At 32.7% G+C, this 19,214-nt stretch overlaps 3 protein-coding genes across 3 annotated transcripts; 2 read left to right on the top strand and 1 right to left on the bottom strand.

The window, feature by feature from the left end:
• Positions 1 to 234: 234 nt before the first annotated feature.
• LOC120155882 lies at positions 235 to 2,149 on the bottom strand. The gene is made up of 3 exons (XM_039167351.1): positions 1,949 to 2,149; positions 949 to 1,083; positions 235 to 660 (listed from the first exon to the last, which is right to left on the bottom strand). Exons 1-3 carry the CDS (start codon positions 2,147 to 2,149, stop codon positions 235 to 237), a joined length of 762 nt encoding a protein of 253 aa, XP_039023282.1.
• Positions 2,150 to 7,732: 5,583 nt separating this feature from the next.
• Positions 7,733 to 8,805, top strand: LOC120155824 (E3 ubiquitin-protein ligase SIRP1-like). Its single transcript, XM_039167287.1, has 2 exons — positions 7,733 to 8,373; positions 8,796 to 8,805. The coding sequence occupies exon 1, from the start codon at positions 7,748 to 7,750 to the stop codon at positions 8,369 to 8,371; it is 624 nt and encodes a 207-aa protein (XP_039023218.1). The 5' UTR covers positions 7,733 to 7,747; the 3' UTR covers positions 8,372 to 8,373; positions 8,796 to 8,805.
• A 3,956-nt stretch (positions 8,806 to 12,761) lies between these two features.
• On the top strand, positions 12,762 to 16,919 carry LOC120155881 (21 kDa seed protein-like). Its single transcript, XM_039167350.1, has 4 exons — positions 12,762 to 12,881; positions 13,319 to 13,434; positions 15,691 to 15,806; positions 15,927 to 16,919. Exons 1-4 carry the CDS (start codon positions 12,762 to 12,764, stop codon positions 16,712 to 16,714), a joined length of 1,140 nt encoding a protein of 379 aa, XP_039023281.1. The 3' UTR covers positions 16,715 to 16,919.
• Positions 16,920 to 19,214: the final 2,295 nt, after the last annotated feature.

Genomic DNA, 19,214 nt, shown 5'->3' with positions numbered 1-19,214 from the left:
TTGAAGTCTTCAGTTACCATCACTTTAAGCTTTAGTACGTTACCAAGTAAGCTAAAGTTAAATCAAGCATATGGATAAAAGAATCAGTCAAGTAACTAACACTGGTTACTTAACATGTGCAATAAAAGTCATATTAATTTGAAATGATTAAGTGATCAGAACAAGACTACACATTGAAAGTGCAACGTATCATAAAAAATTTGAAACTCAAATCGAATTAATAAAAAAATACCTTCATGTTGGTGGCAGTACTGTGAAAGACGGAACCAATCTTGAGTAGCAGAACAGATAAAGGGAGAATAACGCCACCGCTACAACCATAAGCAAGAAGCAGAGAGATCGTGCATAGACATCTCTACAGACAAGTTTAGGTAACTTATCTATCTCTTGGGGCAGAGTGTAGAACTCTTTAATAGTGAATTCGATCAATGCATCTAGAACCTTCTTGGATTTGTTCTCCATGTCAACAGAATTCAATGCTTGGAGTCGAGCTTGTTTTAGAAGATTCACTAGAATCACTGCTTCCGCTAAACCGGTTTTTGAGAAGTCTATTTGTCCATCTCTGCTTGCAGTGCTCATCTTTGAACAAGGATCAATTTCAGGTAACGTGAACGTTTCCAATGAAGTGGAAAGTAATGGATTCGATAAGATCACAAGGTTCTGAAACCAAAGAATTTAACAACCGAAGCCACGTATTATGTATTTATCATTCATCTAACCACATTTATCAAAATATAATCATAATTTTTTACAATGATTTTGAAATTCATCCTTGAGAACTGTTCTTTCACAGAAAATCAAGATAGATTGATTTATCATGATTTGAAATCAATAATAGAGATTAAGCTTATTCACGCATCCAGATCAATAATTAATTGAAACGTACGCAGTTAATCTGCCTCCAGTAATTCTTACTCCACGCATCGAAAGCAACGTAAAAACTCGTACCTCAGCGGTCTCAATGTTGAAATCAACATCTGAAAAAGCAGAGATCGAAGAGAAATCAATGGATTCTTCTGAAATATCAGGTAAAACATCTTCGGTCGGTGAAATGAGCGCTTCGTTCAAACTCTTTCTAGCAATCTGCTACCAGAACAAATAAATAAATGAGCTCACAAATGCAGAGGAAATTGAGGAATTATCGGTTATCAGAATCATTTACCTTCTTTGGAGTTTTCTTCGCGGGAGAATCATTTGATCGGCGATTTGAGAGATCCGAGGATCGTGAGTGTTCTCTTAACGGAATTTGATTTTCTTTTTCTTTCATTTTTCCCCAAATCTCGATCAATTTTGATCTCTCTTGTTTTGTCGGGAGGTTTTCAGTTTCAAATTTTACCGGGAGAAATGCACCAATTTATAGTCGAGTAAAATGGTGATTAAGAAGTGCGCAAATTTAGGCTCTTAATTCAGTTTAAAAGTCTACTTCATGAAATGCACCAGGCTAAGAAAGCCCAAGCTCGAAACACAACCAGCACAACAAATCAACACAACCGATGCCTACTAGCCTGCTATTAGGAATGAGCATGATTTGGGTCGGATTTATTTTTTGGTCAATCCAAATTCTATTCGAGTAATATATCACTCGATCCGATTCAAGTTTAGAGAGACTCCACTCAGCTTGAAATCTAATTCGATTTTTGAGTAAAAATGTGCACCCAACAAGTCAAATTTGGTATACTAGCAGTGCTGATACAAGTGTACATAGAGTCAATCAAACACCAATATTCACGACGTTCGTCTATAAAATATTGTCACAACTCTTGCTGCATTACATAGATTTTTTTAACTAAATGTTGTCTTCGGTTACAATTCCGAATCCAAATCCTCTTAAAACAACCTCATCGGCTCTTATCGTTCTCATTTCGAATCCTCCGAGCAAAAACCACAGGAAATACAACTCTAGCTGGTTTATGAATCATCTGTGTTCAAGTGCACACCGGATCGATACAGGAGGGTCTTGGACGGCTCCTTTGGATATAAGATCGTGATTATCCGTATGGTCTCCGCTGTCGGACGGAGCTATAAACTCTCGGTCGGGAATCCAATATCGGCTATCTGAATCGATGCCATCGCCGCCGCCGCAAGAAAGGATATAAGAGACGGGTGCTGATTCTGGGCTATTTTCTCCAAGAACATGAAACGCGTTCATAGTGAAAGTGAAACAATAAAAGGCGAGAAAAAAGGATTTGGAGATGGATTTCATGTTCGAGAGAAAATGGGAAGAAAGAAATTGTGAAAGATGGCCAAAAACACAGGCCTGGACTTGCAAATTCCTCAACAATTCAGAAAAATAACGAGACCCATATGCTTAGTTTGTTTTTACTGTATAACCTCTTCAAATCTCTTATGTATGTATGACCACACGCAGACATTAGATTTTTCAGATCGTTCATTTTTTAGAAGACAAGAGCTCTTCAAACGTCTGCGCGAGCTCTTCTTGATGCATACATGATTTTATGTCTTCAAAGGTCTGCGGGAAAATTAAAATCATTTAAATCTATTTTAAAATCTATTTTAAAATATAGATTGATTTATTTTAAAATATAGATTAATTTATTTTAAAATATAGATCGATTTATTTTAAAATATGTTAAAATATGGATTAATTTATGGATTGATTTATTTTAAATTATGGATTGATTTATTTTAAAATATGAATCATTTATTTTAAAATATAGAAAAATTTATTTTAAAATATTGATTGATTTATTTTAAAATATTGATTGATTTATTTTAAAATATGAAAAATTTTATTTTAAAATATGAATTGATTTATTTTAAAATATGGAAAGATTTATTTTAAAATATGGATTGATTTATTTTAAAATATGGATTGATTTATTTTAAAATATGGATTGGTTTATTTTAAAATATGGATTTATTTATTTTAAAATATGGAAAAAAATTATTTTAAAATATGGATTGATTTATTCTAAAATATGGATTGACTTATTTTAAAATATGGAAAAAATTATTTTAAAATATGGATTGATTTATATTAAAATATGGATTGATTTATTTTAAAATATGTATTGATTTATTTTAAAATATGAATTTATTTATTTTAAAAAAATTATTATTGTAGTTGTATAGATTATTTAAATTTCAGTATTGCAAAACTCTTTTAAGTTTAAAAAATCAGTTTATTTTATATTTCAGTTTATTTTAGCAGTATGCATACGTTAAAAAACAAACAGTCTTCTTCTTAGAGACTGCAGACTTTTGATCCACCTCTTCTACTACATATATCTTCATATTTGATCCGCAGACTACAGACCTTTTACTTCTTTAAAAATAAACACCACCGTATATTTTGTTTGGGGTCTTGGAAAATGAGAAATGTGAACAGGGATGCCCGAGGGACGTTCAAAGAGCGGTTGATGTGCTTGTGTGAATGGTGATTATTGGCAAGTATAACGTTCAATAGAAAAACGCCAATTTTTTGACTTGGTTGCATATTTTTACAGACGGAGCCTTTAGAAGATAATCCATACAATTATAGGGTGCTTTTTTTAATCTAATTACAAAATGTTATAAAATATTCATCCGATATTAAAATAATTGATAGATTATTTTTATTAAAATTTAAGGGATAATATACTGATGATTATTTATGTTTGTATTTTGTCTACTTTTGATCACTGATTTCAAAATACATAAAATATGATCACCTTCATTTTTATTTAATTAAAATATGATCATTTTTTTATTTAAGATGTGATCACCACGGGTTAACTGTAGTTAAAACTTAACAGATTAAGTGACGTGATATTTTGATATAATCACACATTTGATCCATATTATTTACATATTTTCTCAATTTAGTCATACTTTTAATAAATCAAAATAAATTTAATCCTCCAATAGAATGATATCACGTGTCACTGTGTCATGTGTCGTGACACGTGTCAACATTCAGTTGAAAGACTATTTTAATTTATTTTATTTTAATATATTTATTTTCCACCAATTTGCTTTGCTTTGTTAAATTAAAATAACTTAAATTAAAATAAAGTTAGTCTTTTAATCTAATGGTGACACATGGTACCATGATAGTGGCACCATTCGATCGGAAGATTACATTTATTCTAATTTATTAAAAGTATGACTACATTGAGAGAGTATGTAAATAATAAGGATGAAATGTGTGATTATACCAAAAATATTTAACGACAGTTCACTCATGGTGACCACAACTTAATTAAATAAGAACGAAGGTGATCATATCTTATTTATTTTGAGATGAGTGACTAAAAATGGACAAATACAAATATAAGTGGTCATCCGTCTAGTTAGCCCAAAATTTAATGATGTACAACATGACAATTAATAAGATGAGTAAAGTACATAAATAGTCACTCAACTATATAACGCTATTTTCTTGAGTCTCTCAACTATTAAAAGTTATAAATTAGTCCCTTTATCACAGGGTGCTAGCTTTATTGAGTCTCTCGACTTTTAAAAGTTATAAAATTGTCATCCGACTACTCATATGTTTTAAACTCATCATTTTCCGTTAAAAATTAACGGTTATTTGAAGTGCGTGTTAAACAGCTGACTAGAATATGATAAAATATGATCCCAAAATCTTAAACGATTATACCATTCAAATGATTATGCGATTAAATTTTATCATATATCAGTCAGTAGGTTAATGTCCAACTTAGATGACAATTAATTTTTAAGAGAAGCCGACATATTTAGAATATATGAATAGTTAGATGATCATTTTTGTAACTTTTAATAGTCGATGACTCAACAAAGTAACACCCTATAATCGGAGATCATTTTTTAACTTTAAATAGTCGGGGTACTTAATAAAACAACACCCCGTAGTCCATGGATCATTTATATACTTTACCCTAATAAAATTTACATAATAAAATTTTAACCCTGAATATTTATACCTTATTATAATTTAGTTCTAATTCTAAAAAGACCATCAACCTTTCAAAACTATAATAATGTAATCCTTCTATTTCGTACAACTTAAAACAACATAAACAAGAAAGATAGAAGATAAAGGAAAAGGTAAATCTTTGATTTAATTGAGAATGACCATGCTCGTTATATTTCACAAAAGGTAAAGTTTATACAATGCAATAGACTATCTATAACCAAATATAGGAAGATAACTCAATTGTATAACTATAAACATCTATACCTTTTATCGTCTTTTATTTACCATTTTACCATGATGTTGGATAGGGATGGATGTACTAAATCCTCTAGAGAAATAATTGCATACTTATTATTTTAAAAGAAAATTAAATTTAGTAGATAGTGATATCACATCAATTTGTTCAGACTCTCTATTGATTATTAACAATATGAGAATATTAATTGTTGGTAATTTGACCATCGAACTCTATTTCTCATTAAAATTTTGACTATAGATGTTATAGATTTCTACAATTACTTATAATAGAAATAATACGATGATTAAATGAATCGTTGTTATTTTAGAGGTTCCGAATTCGAGTACCATCAATTACAATAAGGATGATTGAGCATTCATTATCAAATGGTTAAGAGTATTTAAAACATATACTACTTTGTAGTCACATTAGCTTAATAAAAAAAAATCAACTTCTATAAGTTCAAATGGTCTAATTTTTTTCTTTCTCAAATTAGTATTTTTTTGGAACCTTTTAATGGTCTCAGTAGTAGAAGGGAGTGTTGTTATTCTTAGAAGTTCCAGATTCGACAGTTAAGTCTACAATGTGTGTACATCATCAATGACTAAGAAAAAATCTGAACACATACTACCTCATAACCATTCTCAATTAACGTTTTTTTAGGAATGGGATAAAAAACTTGGTTTTACGATTTTAGTTCCTAAACTTGACCATCATTCTCAAGCATAATAAGACTTAATATAAAAATAAGTGCTTAAACTATACCTAAAATTGATTTTTGGTTCCTAATTTTAATAATAAAATTAGGTACTTAATGTTTTCTCCGTTACAATTTTAGGTGTATACTGTAAAAAAACTCGTTAAGTGACATGTGTCACGTTTATATTTTCAGATTTTTTTAAAAATAAAATATTATTTAAAAATATAAATATGAACGTGACACGTGTCACTTAACGATTTTTTTTAATATTAGACACCTAAAAGTGTAAGGGATAAAACTATTTTTAATGAAAAATTCTTTTAAGTACTAGAAGTCAAATTTAAGTATAGTTTAGAAATTTATTTTTATATTAAACGATTTAATAAAACAAAATTATTATTCATGTACTACTGTAAATCAAATTCATATACCGTTTTAAGAATAAGTACCAAATTCAAATATCAAAGTGGTACATAAAATAAACTGCATTACCCATAGTTATCACTTTGGAAAAAGATTGCTAGGTTTAGGTACCAAATTCAGGGACCAATTGGTATATGAAGCCTTTTGATCTTAAAATTTTTGAATAATAGATAAAAGTGAGCAAAACTCAACTCGATTAAAAAATTTGGACGAATTCAAAATATTTTCTAAAATAAAAGAATTGATTTATAAAATAGGACTTGAATAACACAAGTAATAGGTAATTTTTAGTAATTAATGTATTATTTTTAAGTTCGAGTTGAGTCTTTTAAATTAGAATAAAACGTAAACTACGTATTTAGTAATTAAACTATCAATTTTGATCCGTTTTAGTACATAAACTTTCAATTTTTTCAAAAACATATCTAATGTTTAGTTTTTGTTTCATTTTTGTACCCGTCTTTAAAAACTTAACGCGTTTAGTTCATAAACTATCAATTTTGGTCCGCTTTAGTACCTAAACTTTCAATTTTTTTCTTCAAAACTTAACGTTGAATTTTGAACAAGGGTACTAAATGAAACAAAAACTAAACTTTAAGAATGATTTTTAAAAAATTTGAAACTTCAAATACTAAAATGGACCAAAAATGATAATTTAGATGTTGAATGCGTAATTTAACCTAGAATAAATTAGTGCCATAACATTAACAGAAACAACTCAACTAAACACGAATATTATAAACTTGATTCAACTCGATTTTTTAAATAAAATTTAAATACTAAAATAGAACTCAACAACATGACTAATTTATAAAAAATTAATTGGACTAGATTGAATGCTCACACTTAACTAGTGATGATGGGCATGAGTCGAGTTGAATTTGATTTTCGGTTCACACGACCCAACCCGATTTTTTGAAATAAAATCTAAAACCAATGAAATCCAACTCGAAATAATATATTTATTAAAAAATATTACTTTTATTCAATAAAAGTATGGATTTAATTGAAAGAAAATAATATATAGAGATATATTATTGTAATTATCTCTAAATATATCAAGTAAAATTATAATTTTTTTAAGTCGAATCAGATATTTTTTACCTTAAATCCAAATCCAACCCGAGCTAGATATAATCTTAAAAAGATTTGATCTGGACCTAAATTTTTTAATAAAATCCGACCTGATTGGGGTCAGATTCTGTGCCCATCCCTACACTTAATAATAGAAAGTGAGATGGGTGAGACGGGTCTAGCCCAAAGGAATGGGTTAGTGTTCAAATGGCCGACTGCAAGCGGTAAACAAACCGCGTTAGGGAAGCATCAAAATCAATAGCGGATTCTTTATAAGCCATAAAATGTCCCCATTCACAGTTTCTCAGTGTCCACTTCGTGTTCTTCGTCCCCTTCATTTTTCATGCTTTTTCTTTCCAATAAATAACGCCTTGAAGATTTGATACCTTATCTCATACAATCCCACATCGACATGGAATCCTCGCAAACCAAATCTCTCTCTTCATCTTCTTCTTCTGTGTTTGAAATCGAGGTTAGGGCGACGTTTATCATCGTCGAGAGGAACCCCGTCGCCGGGGGCGAACCGTTTGTGGAAGCCGGGAGGATTATTTCCCAAGTGATCCACGAGTTTCCGTTCGACGACTTGATCAACGACGGAAATGGCGCCGTTTCTGACATGCTCGACTCGATGCGTTTCCCGGTCGAACCGTCTATGGTTGAAGAAATAGCGGCCACCGCCGTACGGTTGGCGACGGACGCTAGGGACAGAGATGGGAAGGTGTTGAGGATGGAGGTGGCGGTCGAGGCTGTCGTGGACGACGTGCCTGACTTTGGGAGTGATGATAAGGACGATAGTGACGGTGAAGGGGTGACGATGACAGCGGAAGAGGTGGCGGAGAATGTGGGGAAGACGGTGGTTGATGCGGCGGGGAAGGAGTGTCCGATTTGTTTGGAAGAATTGGTGGTTGGTGGCGAAGCGGTCTGCGTGCCTTGCTCGCATTCTTTTCACGAGCTTTGCATTGTAACCTGGCTGAAGAAGAAGAAACGCTGCCCTTGTTGTCGTTTTGACATGTCAAAGGTGAAAAGTAAAGTTTAGGAGTTTACTTGACAGTAAGAATTTGAAGTTTTACTAGAATAAATGTCGGTGAATGTACCTATTAAATTAGCCTCTTTATTAATAAATATATCAGTTGAAGACTTTTTGATCTAAATATACTTAATTTTTTTTTATTTTAACACTCATATTATTTCTCAATCTAACATCCTCTTTCTTAGAAGTATTTTCTAGAAAATATTTTATGCAAAATGTTACTTGCACTTACGTAATAAAAATAGAAAAAATATATAGGTAAAAATTTGAAAATATATAATTAAAAAAATGAATAAATATGTATATTTTGTGTTGAAAACACGTATTACTTAAGTAGGAGAACGAGCTAAACACTATATATATATATTAGTCTTATATTCATTCACTGATAAATGTATGCTTAAAATGTAAGATTTGAAAATTTTGCGAGTTTTTCAAATCTCATATTATTAAAATATATGAATTTTGAAATGTTTAAATATACTTTATATATATATATATATATAAAGTGATTGAACATAAATTAATATATGTGTTGATTAGTTAATACCTAACACATATTCTTGTGATTAAGTGTCTTTAACATGCACCAAATATCGCCTTTCACTTTTTTTTGTCAAGTAAGCATAAAAAACTTCTATAGAAAGCGTATTTTGAAAAATATTTCCTATAGAATTCACCTTTCACTTACGTTAAGATAAATCGGGTTGAAAAAGCAGATGCATGTAACGCCTGAAATTCCAGATTATGAATTTTGGACTAATTCGAGTTGAGACTTGAATTAATTTCCTAGTTTATAAGAAGCTTGGACTCAAGATTTAGTGAATTTAGGCTTGGATTGAGCTTAATATTAGATAAAAAGGATGTTTTTAGTTTGCAACCAAAATCAGGAGGACCAAGAAAGTAATTTTATCATTGTTAAAAAATAAAGCTTAAAACCAATTAAGTTGGGTGATATCACGTCTGAGCAAGCTTCATCTTTTTCTTCATTTCCTTGTCTTCTTCTCTTCTTCTTCAACCCATTCTTCTTCCTCTTACAAGATCAAAGGTAGAAACTTTATCATTCTTCAGACCCCAATCAACATTCTACAGGTAAGAATCAAACTCAGCACCTCTAGAGTTTTCATTTGAGACCACAAGATTAAGCTTTGGCCTTGGTTTGCAAAAATGGGTTTTGTGGGGGTTGATGAGATTAGAAGATTCAGTTCGTTTTCAATGATTACTGGTCTTATGAAGTGTTTTCAAACCCTTCTTAATCCCTAAAACCATTTAGTAACCAATGTATTTGATTCTCTTATAGTGAGAGAGGTTAGAGAAATCTCCAAAGCAAGGGAAAAGAGAATCTCCCCTTGATCTTCGGACACTCCTAGCAGTTTAGAATCATCAGATAACTCGCTTTTAACTCATCTAGCCATGGTAGATTGCATCATTTGAGTTCTTTCAACATGTTTACAGACTCTTTATGACCCCTAATGTCACATAAAACACTTAAATATCAGTTGGGGACCTCAATGAAACATTTGGGGTAAAAAAATAACATTTTTCATGCCAAAACAGGGCACACAGTAGCGTCAGCATCGATGCTATAGAAACAATATAGATACTATTCATCATTCAGGCAAAAATTACGCAGTTTTAAAGGGGTAGTATCGATACTCATTCATAGAGTATTGATACCAGGGAAGGAGTATCGATACTCCCCATAGGGATATCTATACTGGGGTATTTTTCACAATATCAAACCAAAATTTATTATTGATACTCAGCCAAGTATAGATACCCCAGCACCAGAGTTTTGATACTGGCTTAACCAAACAGTCCACGTCAGTCAGAAGGTATCGATACCAACAAGTGGGTATCAATACCAGAGGTTTAATATCGACACTAAAGGGTCAATATCGATACCCATAAATAGATTTGGATAAATAATCAAAGGATTAAGAAATCAGACTCGAGGTACCCCATATACTCAGAATAACAACAATAAAACTTAAAGCGAGAACAATAATAAATATCACAACAGTAGAAACAGTAACAACTAGGATTACATAAAACTAACATTGTTTGACGGTCAGGAAACAACTAGGACACCTGCGTCCCTCCTTAGCAGAATACGACAATCAGTAGATATCCAAGTCAGTGCCAAGGCACTTTAATAGCAGACTGGGTGCAACCCCAAGACTCGATGGCGATGGTGCTTCGAATCTCACCCTAGATACTCGAGGGTATATTAGAAAGGCTAGATGGATGTATGAGCTCCGAGATACAAAACCCTTAGCCTCACCATGATGCCCACTTAGTAGTTAAAAACAATATTTTTGCATGTCCAAACCTATGCTACTAGCTAACTCATTTAGTGAATGCATGTAGTATAGTATAATTATTAGTGAGACACTGAGCTCGTAGGCTTAGCGTTATGAATGTATTTCCATGCGCAGGTTCTTAGGGGCAATTCGTGGGTAGTTAACGTTACCAGACATTCCAATGCAGTAGTTCAGACCAACAGAGACCATCGGAGTAGTCTTGAGTCATCTTTAGAGGGCATGTACTATTTCTGGACCCTTACGTATATTCAGTCGTAACTTTGATTTGTACTTGGTACTGCATTTATTTTTGGATATATTTTGGGAGCTCCCAATTATTTTGTAAACTCAGATTATTATCACGTTTTATTTTATTACTATGGATGATCTACTTTCAGAAAATTATAACGCAGTTTTTAAAGAAAAATTTTGGATTACTATTTCGGTAGTCCCTTGTAACATTGTGATCCATAGATCTTCGGGTCAAACTAGATTATGATGTTACACGGTCGCCTTTCGAATATCACCGCCGATCTCTACAGGCATTTCTCCTTATTGGATATCAAAAAATAGAACCAAGAACTTCCACGAACCGAATGTCATTGGTGTAGGAGGATTTGGCAAGGTTTATAAGGGTACTATAGATGGAGAGACTAAAGTTGCTATCAAAAGAGCAAACCCTTCTTCGGAACATGGACTTCACGAATTCCAGAACGAAATTGAGATGCTCTCGAAGCTAAGACACCAACATTTGGTCTCACTGATCGGATTTCGCAAATAAGCCGGGGAGATGATCTTGGTCTATGATTATATGGCTAATGAGACCTTAAGGGAACATTTGTATCATACTGATAAACCTCCCTTGACGTGTAAGCAAAGATTGGAAATATGCATTTTGAAGCTGCAAGTGGACTTTACTATCTTCACACTGGCACAAGGTACCTAATCATACACAGGGATGTTAAGACTACAAACATTTTAGTGGACGATGATAGAGTATAGTGTATACGTGTAACTAAAAGTAGTTATGGTTGTTAAGGATACTGAGATATCTTAGTAGAATTCTTAGCCAAGGGCTTGTGTTCAAAGAGGCATGACTGTTTAGTTTGGTTTGCTATATATATGCTGATTGGGCCTCATCGGTTGAAGATAGACGATCCATGACTGGCTACTGTATTTTCTTGGGGTCAAATCTGGTTTCTTGGAGTTTCAAAAAACAGCATTTGGTTTCTCGATCTTCCTCTGAGGCTAAGTATAGAAGTTGGCAAATGCTGTTTCTAAGCTTGTTTGGGTTGAGCATTTGTTGTGCAAAATTAGAGTTCAATTGCCTGGGGTTCCGATTGTGTGGTGTGATAACACATCCACTATCTCCATGGCTGCTAATCCTACTCATCATGTTAAAATTAAGCATGTTGAGATTGACTACCATTTTATTCGTGAAAAGGCCTTGGCTGGTCAAGTTGTTGTCAATTACGTGCCTACTGCAGAGCAGATTGCAGATATACTGACCAAACCTATTCCCCCATCTCTGTTTGAGCACATGCGTGACAGGCTTGGAGTTTTCTCCGCTGAAAAAAGTCAAGAGCAAGAGGAACCAGGAGAATGATAGAGTATAGTGTATATGTGTAACTAAAAGTATTTATTGTTGTTATAACTGCTTTGGGCCCTTACCTCTCTCGGGTCTGTATAAATAAGCTTGTCGTGCCTTTGGGCTAAGTAGACAAGTTTTATGAATATTATGAAAAAGCTATTCATTCTTATTTCTATTATACTTATTCTCATATCGTTTTTCAGTTTCTTTCCAATTGTTTCTCTTTCGTTTTCTTGTTATTCCTTAATCTCTTCTTATGAGTTTAGATTCATCTGAGCTCTCGTCAGAGGTTAATTCTATCAGATGAGAATTGGGTCACGAAAGTTTTCTTTGAACTATCGAAAATCGGTTCGAGTCATAGCCAAACTCAAGCTAGTACATTGGTAAAAGGTAGCTTCGGTTACTTGGACCCCAAATACTTTTGTAGGCGGAAATTAACTGAAAAATCCTATGTATACCCATTCAGAGTAGTCCTTTTCGAGGTGTTGTGTGCAAGGCCGGTATGGGAGTCGAACCTACCGAGGGAACAAGTCAGTCTGGTCGATTACGCTATGCATTACCAAACGAGAGGAACATTCCATCAAATCATCGATCCATATCTCGTGGGAAAGATTCACCCGGGGTGCTTTAAGATATTCTCAGACGTAGTGAAAAAGTGTTTATCGGATAACGAGGTCGATTGACCTTCGATCGGCGCGACGTGCTTTGGAATCTCTAGTTATCCCTTCAATTGCAGGAAAACCCTTGAAGTGTTGAAGTGGCACAAGAGAAGGCCAAAGATGCTTATGATATACATGCTGCAACAATATCCATTGATGAACAAATAGCTAACAATGAAGTCGAATCGAGCATGTTAAGCCTTGTTTACTCGACGTTTGCAGATCCTAAAGGAAGATGATACATATGCTACTTGGATTTGGGGATGAGTTCCATGTTAGACAATCATATTTGTATTCATGTAGGAAAGTCTTTTACAAATACGGATATAAATACATAAATACAAATACAAATATAAAGCACATACATTTTAAGAAAAATGAACTAGTCAGAGTAATATAGCTACACAAAGTTCTGATATCAATTCAAAACGATTATCGGCAAACAAATAAATACGATCGAAAAAAAATAAAGAACTCCAAGATTTACTTGGAAAACTCGAAAGGAAAAAACCACGGGCATATGAGAAGAATTTCACTATTATGAATGAATAAAATACAAGAGGATTTTCTGAAAGAAAAAATTTGATATCTAACCCTTTACCTTTAGTATCTATTTATAGTGATAGATACTTGCTTATTAAAGAAAACTAAATAAAGTAGAAATTTACTTTAATAAAGTAATCTACTTTTAATCAAACTATGATTCTTATTTTTTTAAATTTATATATTAATTAATTTGTATCACTTTGAATTCGAACAAAACTCTAACAATAATTATAAATTTAATTTATTAATTGATAACTGTTGGTTAATCATTTATCAAAATTCATAATTATAATCTTAGCCGTTAACTATTATTTTTAGTGGTTTAATTAACCGAAACCGTTTAATATTAACGATTCGATTAATTAACCTGTTAAATATAACGATTATACTAACTAATGGTTAAGATTAACAATTATGATATATTTTTAACACCCCTATTCATAACTATATTTAATATATGTACTATATAGTAGGACATTCTGGAATCAATTGTTTTGAATGACTCATTAATGCACGTGCTATGGATAACAAGAAGAGGAGAGCAATAAATAACAAGACAACAAAGATGGCGCTGGGGTGGGGTAATGTGGTGTTGAAAATTTTAGGGTAAATTATATAAATGACCACTCAACTATGGTCTTGATCTCGAAATGACCATCATTGTAAATTTGTGTACCACTAAATTATTTGAACGGTTTTAATATTGTCATTTGTCATTAACATTTAACGGAATTGTTTACATGACAGTTAACAAAATTGGTATAACTAAGACGCGAGTCCTTGTAAAGTTACGTATTCGCGACTCTGGCATCCTGCTTTGTTTTCTTACATTTTGATCATTACTTGAATATGCTTTGTTTCCTTTGATTTTCATTTAATGCAATTTGATTCTAATTATGTTTTTAATTTATTTAATGCCTTAATATGAACATTAACTTTAAAATCATTTATCCTAGTCATGTAATAAATTTATAGATTAATTTCACTAGATTATAGAATTAATCGTTGAGTCAATTCTCACAATTGTTATCAAGATAATACATATGTTATATAACTTGTTAATGTTTAGGCAGAAAAACAAAACTAAAATAACTTAATTGCATTTAAACCCAAGATCAATTAGTAACCAACAAAGCATTAACCAATAGGCTAAATCTAATATTTACGAATCAATTAAATTATTTTTATATATTATATATTATAGTTAATGATAGAAATAAAAATAGACAAGCGAGGACTTAAATCTAAGCCAATTGAGAATATGATAACACTTAAATTGCAAAAAAATCTAATATATTATTTATAATTAATTTAATATTTTAATATTCTTAAACTAAACTAAATTAAATTTTATTTTTTTATATATATTTATTAATGATTATAAATATGAAATTATATTTAAAATTTACAATAAAAATTTATTTAACATACCCAAACTCATGAGTACAATTTAAATTCAAAAGATAAATTTTTAATTTGAATCTTAAATATTTCTTCTTATGACTATAATTTGAATATTAAATTATTTTAATGATTTCATATATATAATCATTAAAAATAAATATGAAATTATTTTTTCTGCCTAAACTTGAAGAAGTTATATAATATATGTATTATCTCAATAACAAGCGTGATAATTAGCTTAGTGGTTAAGACATGCGCATGTTACCCTTGAGACCCAAGTTGGATTCCCTTGGGTGTCAAAATCCATTTTCATTTATTTTCACTTCAATACAAAAGGTGACACACACCACCTTTTGATTGGATTGTAAATTTATTAAATTAATTGAAATTAAGACCTAATTAAAAATTAAGAATTAAAGTTAATCTTGGTGATCAAATTGATTAATTCTAAAATCTAGAGGATTTAATCTATAAATTTAATAAATTACTAGAATAAAATATTTTAAAGTTAATGCACACATTAAGGCATTAGACAAATTAAAAACAAAATCAGGATCAAATTGCATTAAATGAGAATCCAAGGAAATAAATCATATACAAGTAGTGACCAAAATAGAAGAAAAGCAGAGTGTCAGCACCTCGAATACGTAACTTTATGGTGAAATCAATTTTTTTAATTGCCATGTTAACACTCCCCGTTAAATTTTAACGGCATGTGTATGTATTGAAACCATTTAAATAGTTCAGTGGTCATATTGACGTAAATTTAAAAATGATGGTCATTTATAGACCAAACCCATAGTTGAGTGGTCATTTATGTAGTTTATCCAAAATTTTAACAATAGATGTACAAGGTGGACCTAATAAATTACTACATTTGAAATGGGTAGTACTTTATCTCAATGAATTATGGACGTTAATGGACCTTACGCTCGATGGTAGATGCAGAAATAATTTTACGAGAGGACAGACATAACATTACAAAATTTTTAATAGGATAAATACATATAAAATTTCAGTACAATAAAATAAATAATTAATCAAAAATCGGATTTTAGTGCTAACCTTCGGAATGCTTCGGATCCACCACTGCTTATACCTCTATAAATTGGTATGGAAAACTAAACCAACAACACGTCTCAAACACAATCTTCTAACCATGAAATCCGCATCTGCTTCTGTATTTCTTCTTTGCTTCTCAATCACACAATCATCCTTTCTGTTTGGCCTGGCCAACGCTGCAAACAATGCCGTGCTGGATGGTACCGGTAAAGAGGTCGTCACGGGCGTCCCATACTATTTAGTGTCGGTGTTAGCTGGCGATAGTGGTGGAGGGCTTGCTATAGGCAGAGAGAGCGGTAGAAAATGCCCGGAAATTGTCGTTCAGAGAAAATCCAATCTCGACTATGGTGATCCCGTGATATTTTCTAATGCGGACTCCGACGCCGACGTTGTCCGTGTGTCCTCGGACGTAAAAATAAAGTTCGTTGGACCTAGAGACAAACTCTGCCGGTCATCAACGGTGTGGAAGGTTCAAGATCTTGTCGAATCAACCGGAAAAGGCTGGGTTGAACTTGGTGGGGCTGAAGGAGGCCCTGCTTGCGACACAAAGGATTGGTTTAAAATAGTGAGGGACGTCGACGACATGGATATCATCTACAATTTGAAGTACTGCCCTTCGGTACGCGGTTCATCCATAACTGCCTGCAACAAAATCGAGAGAGAGATAGATACCGATGGGCAAATGCGTTTGGCTCTAGCCGATGAAGAAGGAGATCCATGGCCATGGATGTTTATCATGGCAAACGAAACAGATACGAGGATTCGACAAGTTGTTCATGTTTAATTGAAAGCCCATCATTATGCGTAATATTAGTTTTAAGTTAATAAAGGTTACGAGAGTGCTTATCATTAAAGTTGCCTTGTTAGAGGCAGCAGCATGCTTATGCTTACAGGGTTTGTACTCTTAGAGACCTACTTTGTACTACATGGCCATGTAGTCATTTACTTCCTTGCTGCCATTCATTCTAGTATTAGACTCATTAGACAAAGTCTCATGCTGTGGGTTGCCATTCACCATGGTCGCTGTCTACCACCACTGTCTACCACCGCTGACCACCATCAATCACCCCCGACGAGCGTTAGGCCTTAAAATTTCCATTTCACTCCTTTTTAGGCATTCTAAACGCGAGTATAATGTCCATATCACTAAAAAATACTCTAGACTCGACAAATGTAGAATGAAATCTTCGACTTCCTTTAAAATTAAGTCAAATTAATAATTTTATAATTAATATTCCTTTAAAAACGACATTTCATCTAACATTGAAATGATATTTCATCTAAAATTCACATGTCAAATTAGTATTTTATATGAAGTTCAGAGTTCAAATCAAAAGTGACATATTTTATTAACATTTCACATCATCGAACTAATAAAAGTTAACAGTTAAATGATCAAAATGTAACTATCACTACAGCAAAAATGGCTTTTTGTGGCGTTTTTAAGCGCCGCAAAAAAATACCTGCGGCCATATGATAAACGCCGCAAAAAGCGCCGCTGAAAATAGCGCCGCTAAAGTTTGTGGCGTTTGGTAACAAAAAACGCCGCAATAGGTAACGATATATAGCGGCGTATGTTCAACAAACGCCACAATAGGTGTTGATATCAAACGCCGCAATTGGTGTTGAGGTTTAGTGGCGTTTTCCCATGCACGCGCGCAATAGGTGTTGAGATTTAGCAGCGTTTTTCTCACAAACGACGCAATAGGTTTTGAGATTTAGCGGTATTTTTCTCACAAACGTCGCAATAGGTGTTGAGATTTAGCGGCGTTTTCCCCACAAACGCCGTAAAATGCGTATGTATATAACAGTGTTTTCTTAAACGCCTCAAAAGGTTAAGATATTTTGCGGCGTTTTTTGGATACAAATGCCGCTAAAGGTCGGTATATAGCGGCGTTTTTAGGATACAAACGCCGTAAAATATATGGTATATAGCGGCATTTTTTTTGTTACAAACGCCACTAAAGAACACAAAATTTAAACAAATTAAATATTTTCTTCGATTACCCCAAATCTGTTTTTTCAACCTGTTCCATTATCCAACAAACATGACATCAATAACATCAAACTCTATATCCATAACAAGCAACATTAAATCCAATATAATAAATAAAAGTTTTCATTAACGTAATATCAATTCAGTTAAACACGGTCCAGTAACATTAACAGACTGCTGATAACATAAATGAGACTATGATGATGGATTCTAAGGTTGCGTTTTCTGTAACATCTGCATCATGGCATCGAGTCGTTTTTCAAATTCTTCACATCTCTACTGATATGCTGTTTCTCTCTGTGCTGCTGTTGCTTCTCTCTCTGCTTCTGCTGTTGCTCTCTCTTCTTCCCTTGCTTCATTTTCGGCTTTCATGTTAGCCATTTATTGATCCATCTCAACTAACTTTTGTTTTAAACGACTAACTTCTAATTGAGAAGATTGAGACTATGATGAAATGTATTGTGATGAACTGGATCCAAAATATTTGGTAGGAGTAACGAATGATCCTTGAGAGCGCACCCGACCATATCTTTCAGGACCCAAAACGTCATTAATAACTTGGTTTTCAATGTCATCATCATTAACAAGACTTTGACTCGAAGCACTAGCATGATACTCCGCCATTTTCTCCCTCAATTTTTCCTAATAATAAAGTGAATAATTAATTCAAATAAAAAATGTCATGGTCTAGATATAAATAAAGTCAGGTAAATTTAAAACCTCTATCCAATAAACGTACCATAATTTCTGCAACTTCAGCAGTCATAGGAGTGCCATCCTTCTTTGTATGTGTCATAATATAATTACTTTGAGTTACTATGTACATGGAATACAAATAACTATGTGAATAATCTATACTACCTGCTCATTAGTTATACAAGCAAAGCTCTTCGATCCACCCTTGTGCGTAAACTTTTATTGTTGCCTGCTAGCAACATCAACATGCTCTCGATCCTACAATGTCAAACAACCACTTTTAATGATGATTTATAATTCGTTAAAATTATTTTTGAAAAATACATCATACCTGCCCTTTTTGTGAACTCCAAAATCTGACTGTATCTTCCCATTGGTACCTGAGCATTCCAGGTGGGACTGTTTGTATCTTCTCTTCAAGGCTGAGATAATTCTTGAAGTATTTCTTCTTTAATGAGCACTTGTGGTCTCTCCATCTCTTCCCTAACACTTGCTTCACATAATCGTCAGAGACCTCTAAAGAAAATTTCTCCTATAAAACAAACAAGTGTGCAACGTAAGTATAAATTAGTATTGAATTGTTATAGAGTAT

This window comes from Hibiscus syriacus, unplaced genomic scaffold, assembly GCF_006381635.1.
Source record: "Hibiscus syriacus cultivar Baekdansim isolate YM2019G1 unplaced genomic scaffold, ASM638163v2 tig00111208_pilon, whole genome shotgun sequence".
Taxonomy (NCBI): Eukaryota; Viridiplantae; Streptophyta; class Magnoliopsida; order Malvales; family Malvaceae; genus Hibiscus; species Hibiscus syriacus.
This window is presented reverse-complemented; position numbering and strand designations above follow the sequence as displayed.

Coding starts and splice junctions, on each gene's coding strand:
- LOC120155881 (XM_039167350.1), top strand. CDS start 12,762: ATGGGAGTCGAACCTACCGAGGGAACAAGTCAGTCTGGTCGATTACGC. Junction 12,882..13,318: donor GTGGGAAAGATTCACCCGGG/GTGCTTTAAGAT, acceptor AGAGTAATATAG/CTACACAAAGTTCTGATATC. Junction 13,435..15,690: donor TCGAAAGGAAAAAACCACGG/GCATATGAGAAG, acceptor TCATTTATGTAG/TTTATCCAAAATTTTAACAA.
- LOC120155882 (XM_039167351.1), bottom strand. CDS start 2,149: ATGAACGCGTTTCATGTTCTTGGAGAAAATAGCCCAGAATCAGCACCC. Junction 1,084..1,948: donor GAGCCGTCCAAGACCCTCCT/GTATCGATCCGG, acceptor TTCTGGTAGCAG/ATTGCTAGAAAGAGTTTGAA. Junction 661..948: donor TCAACATTGAGACCGCTGAG/GTACGAGTTTTT, acceptor CTTTGGTTTCAG/AACCTTGTGATCTTATCGAA.
- LOC120155824 (XM_039167287.1), top strand. CDS start 7,748: ATGGAATCCTCGCAAACCAAATCTCTCTCTTCATCTTCTTCTTCTGTG.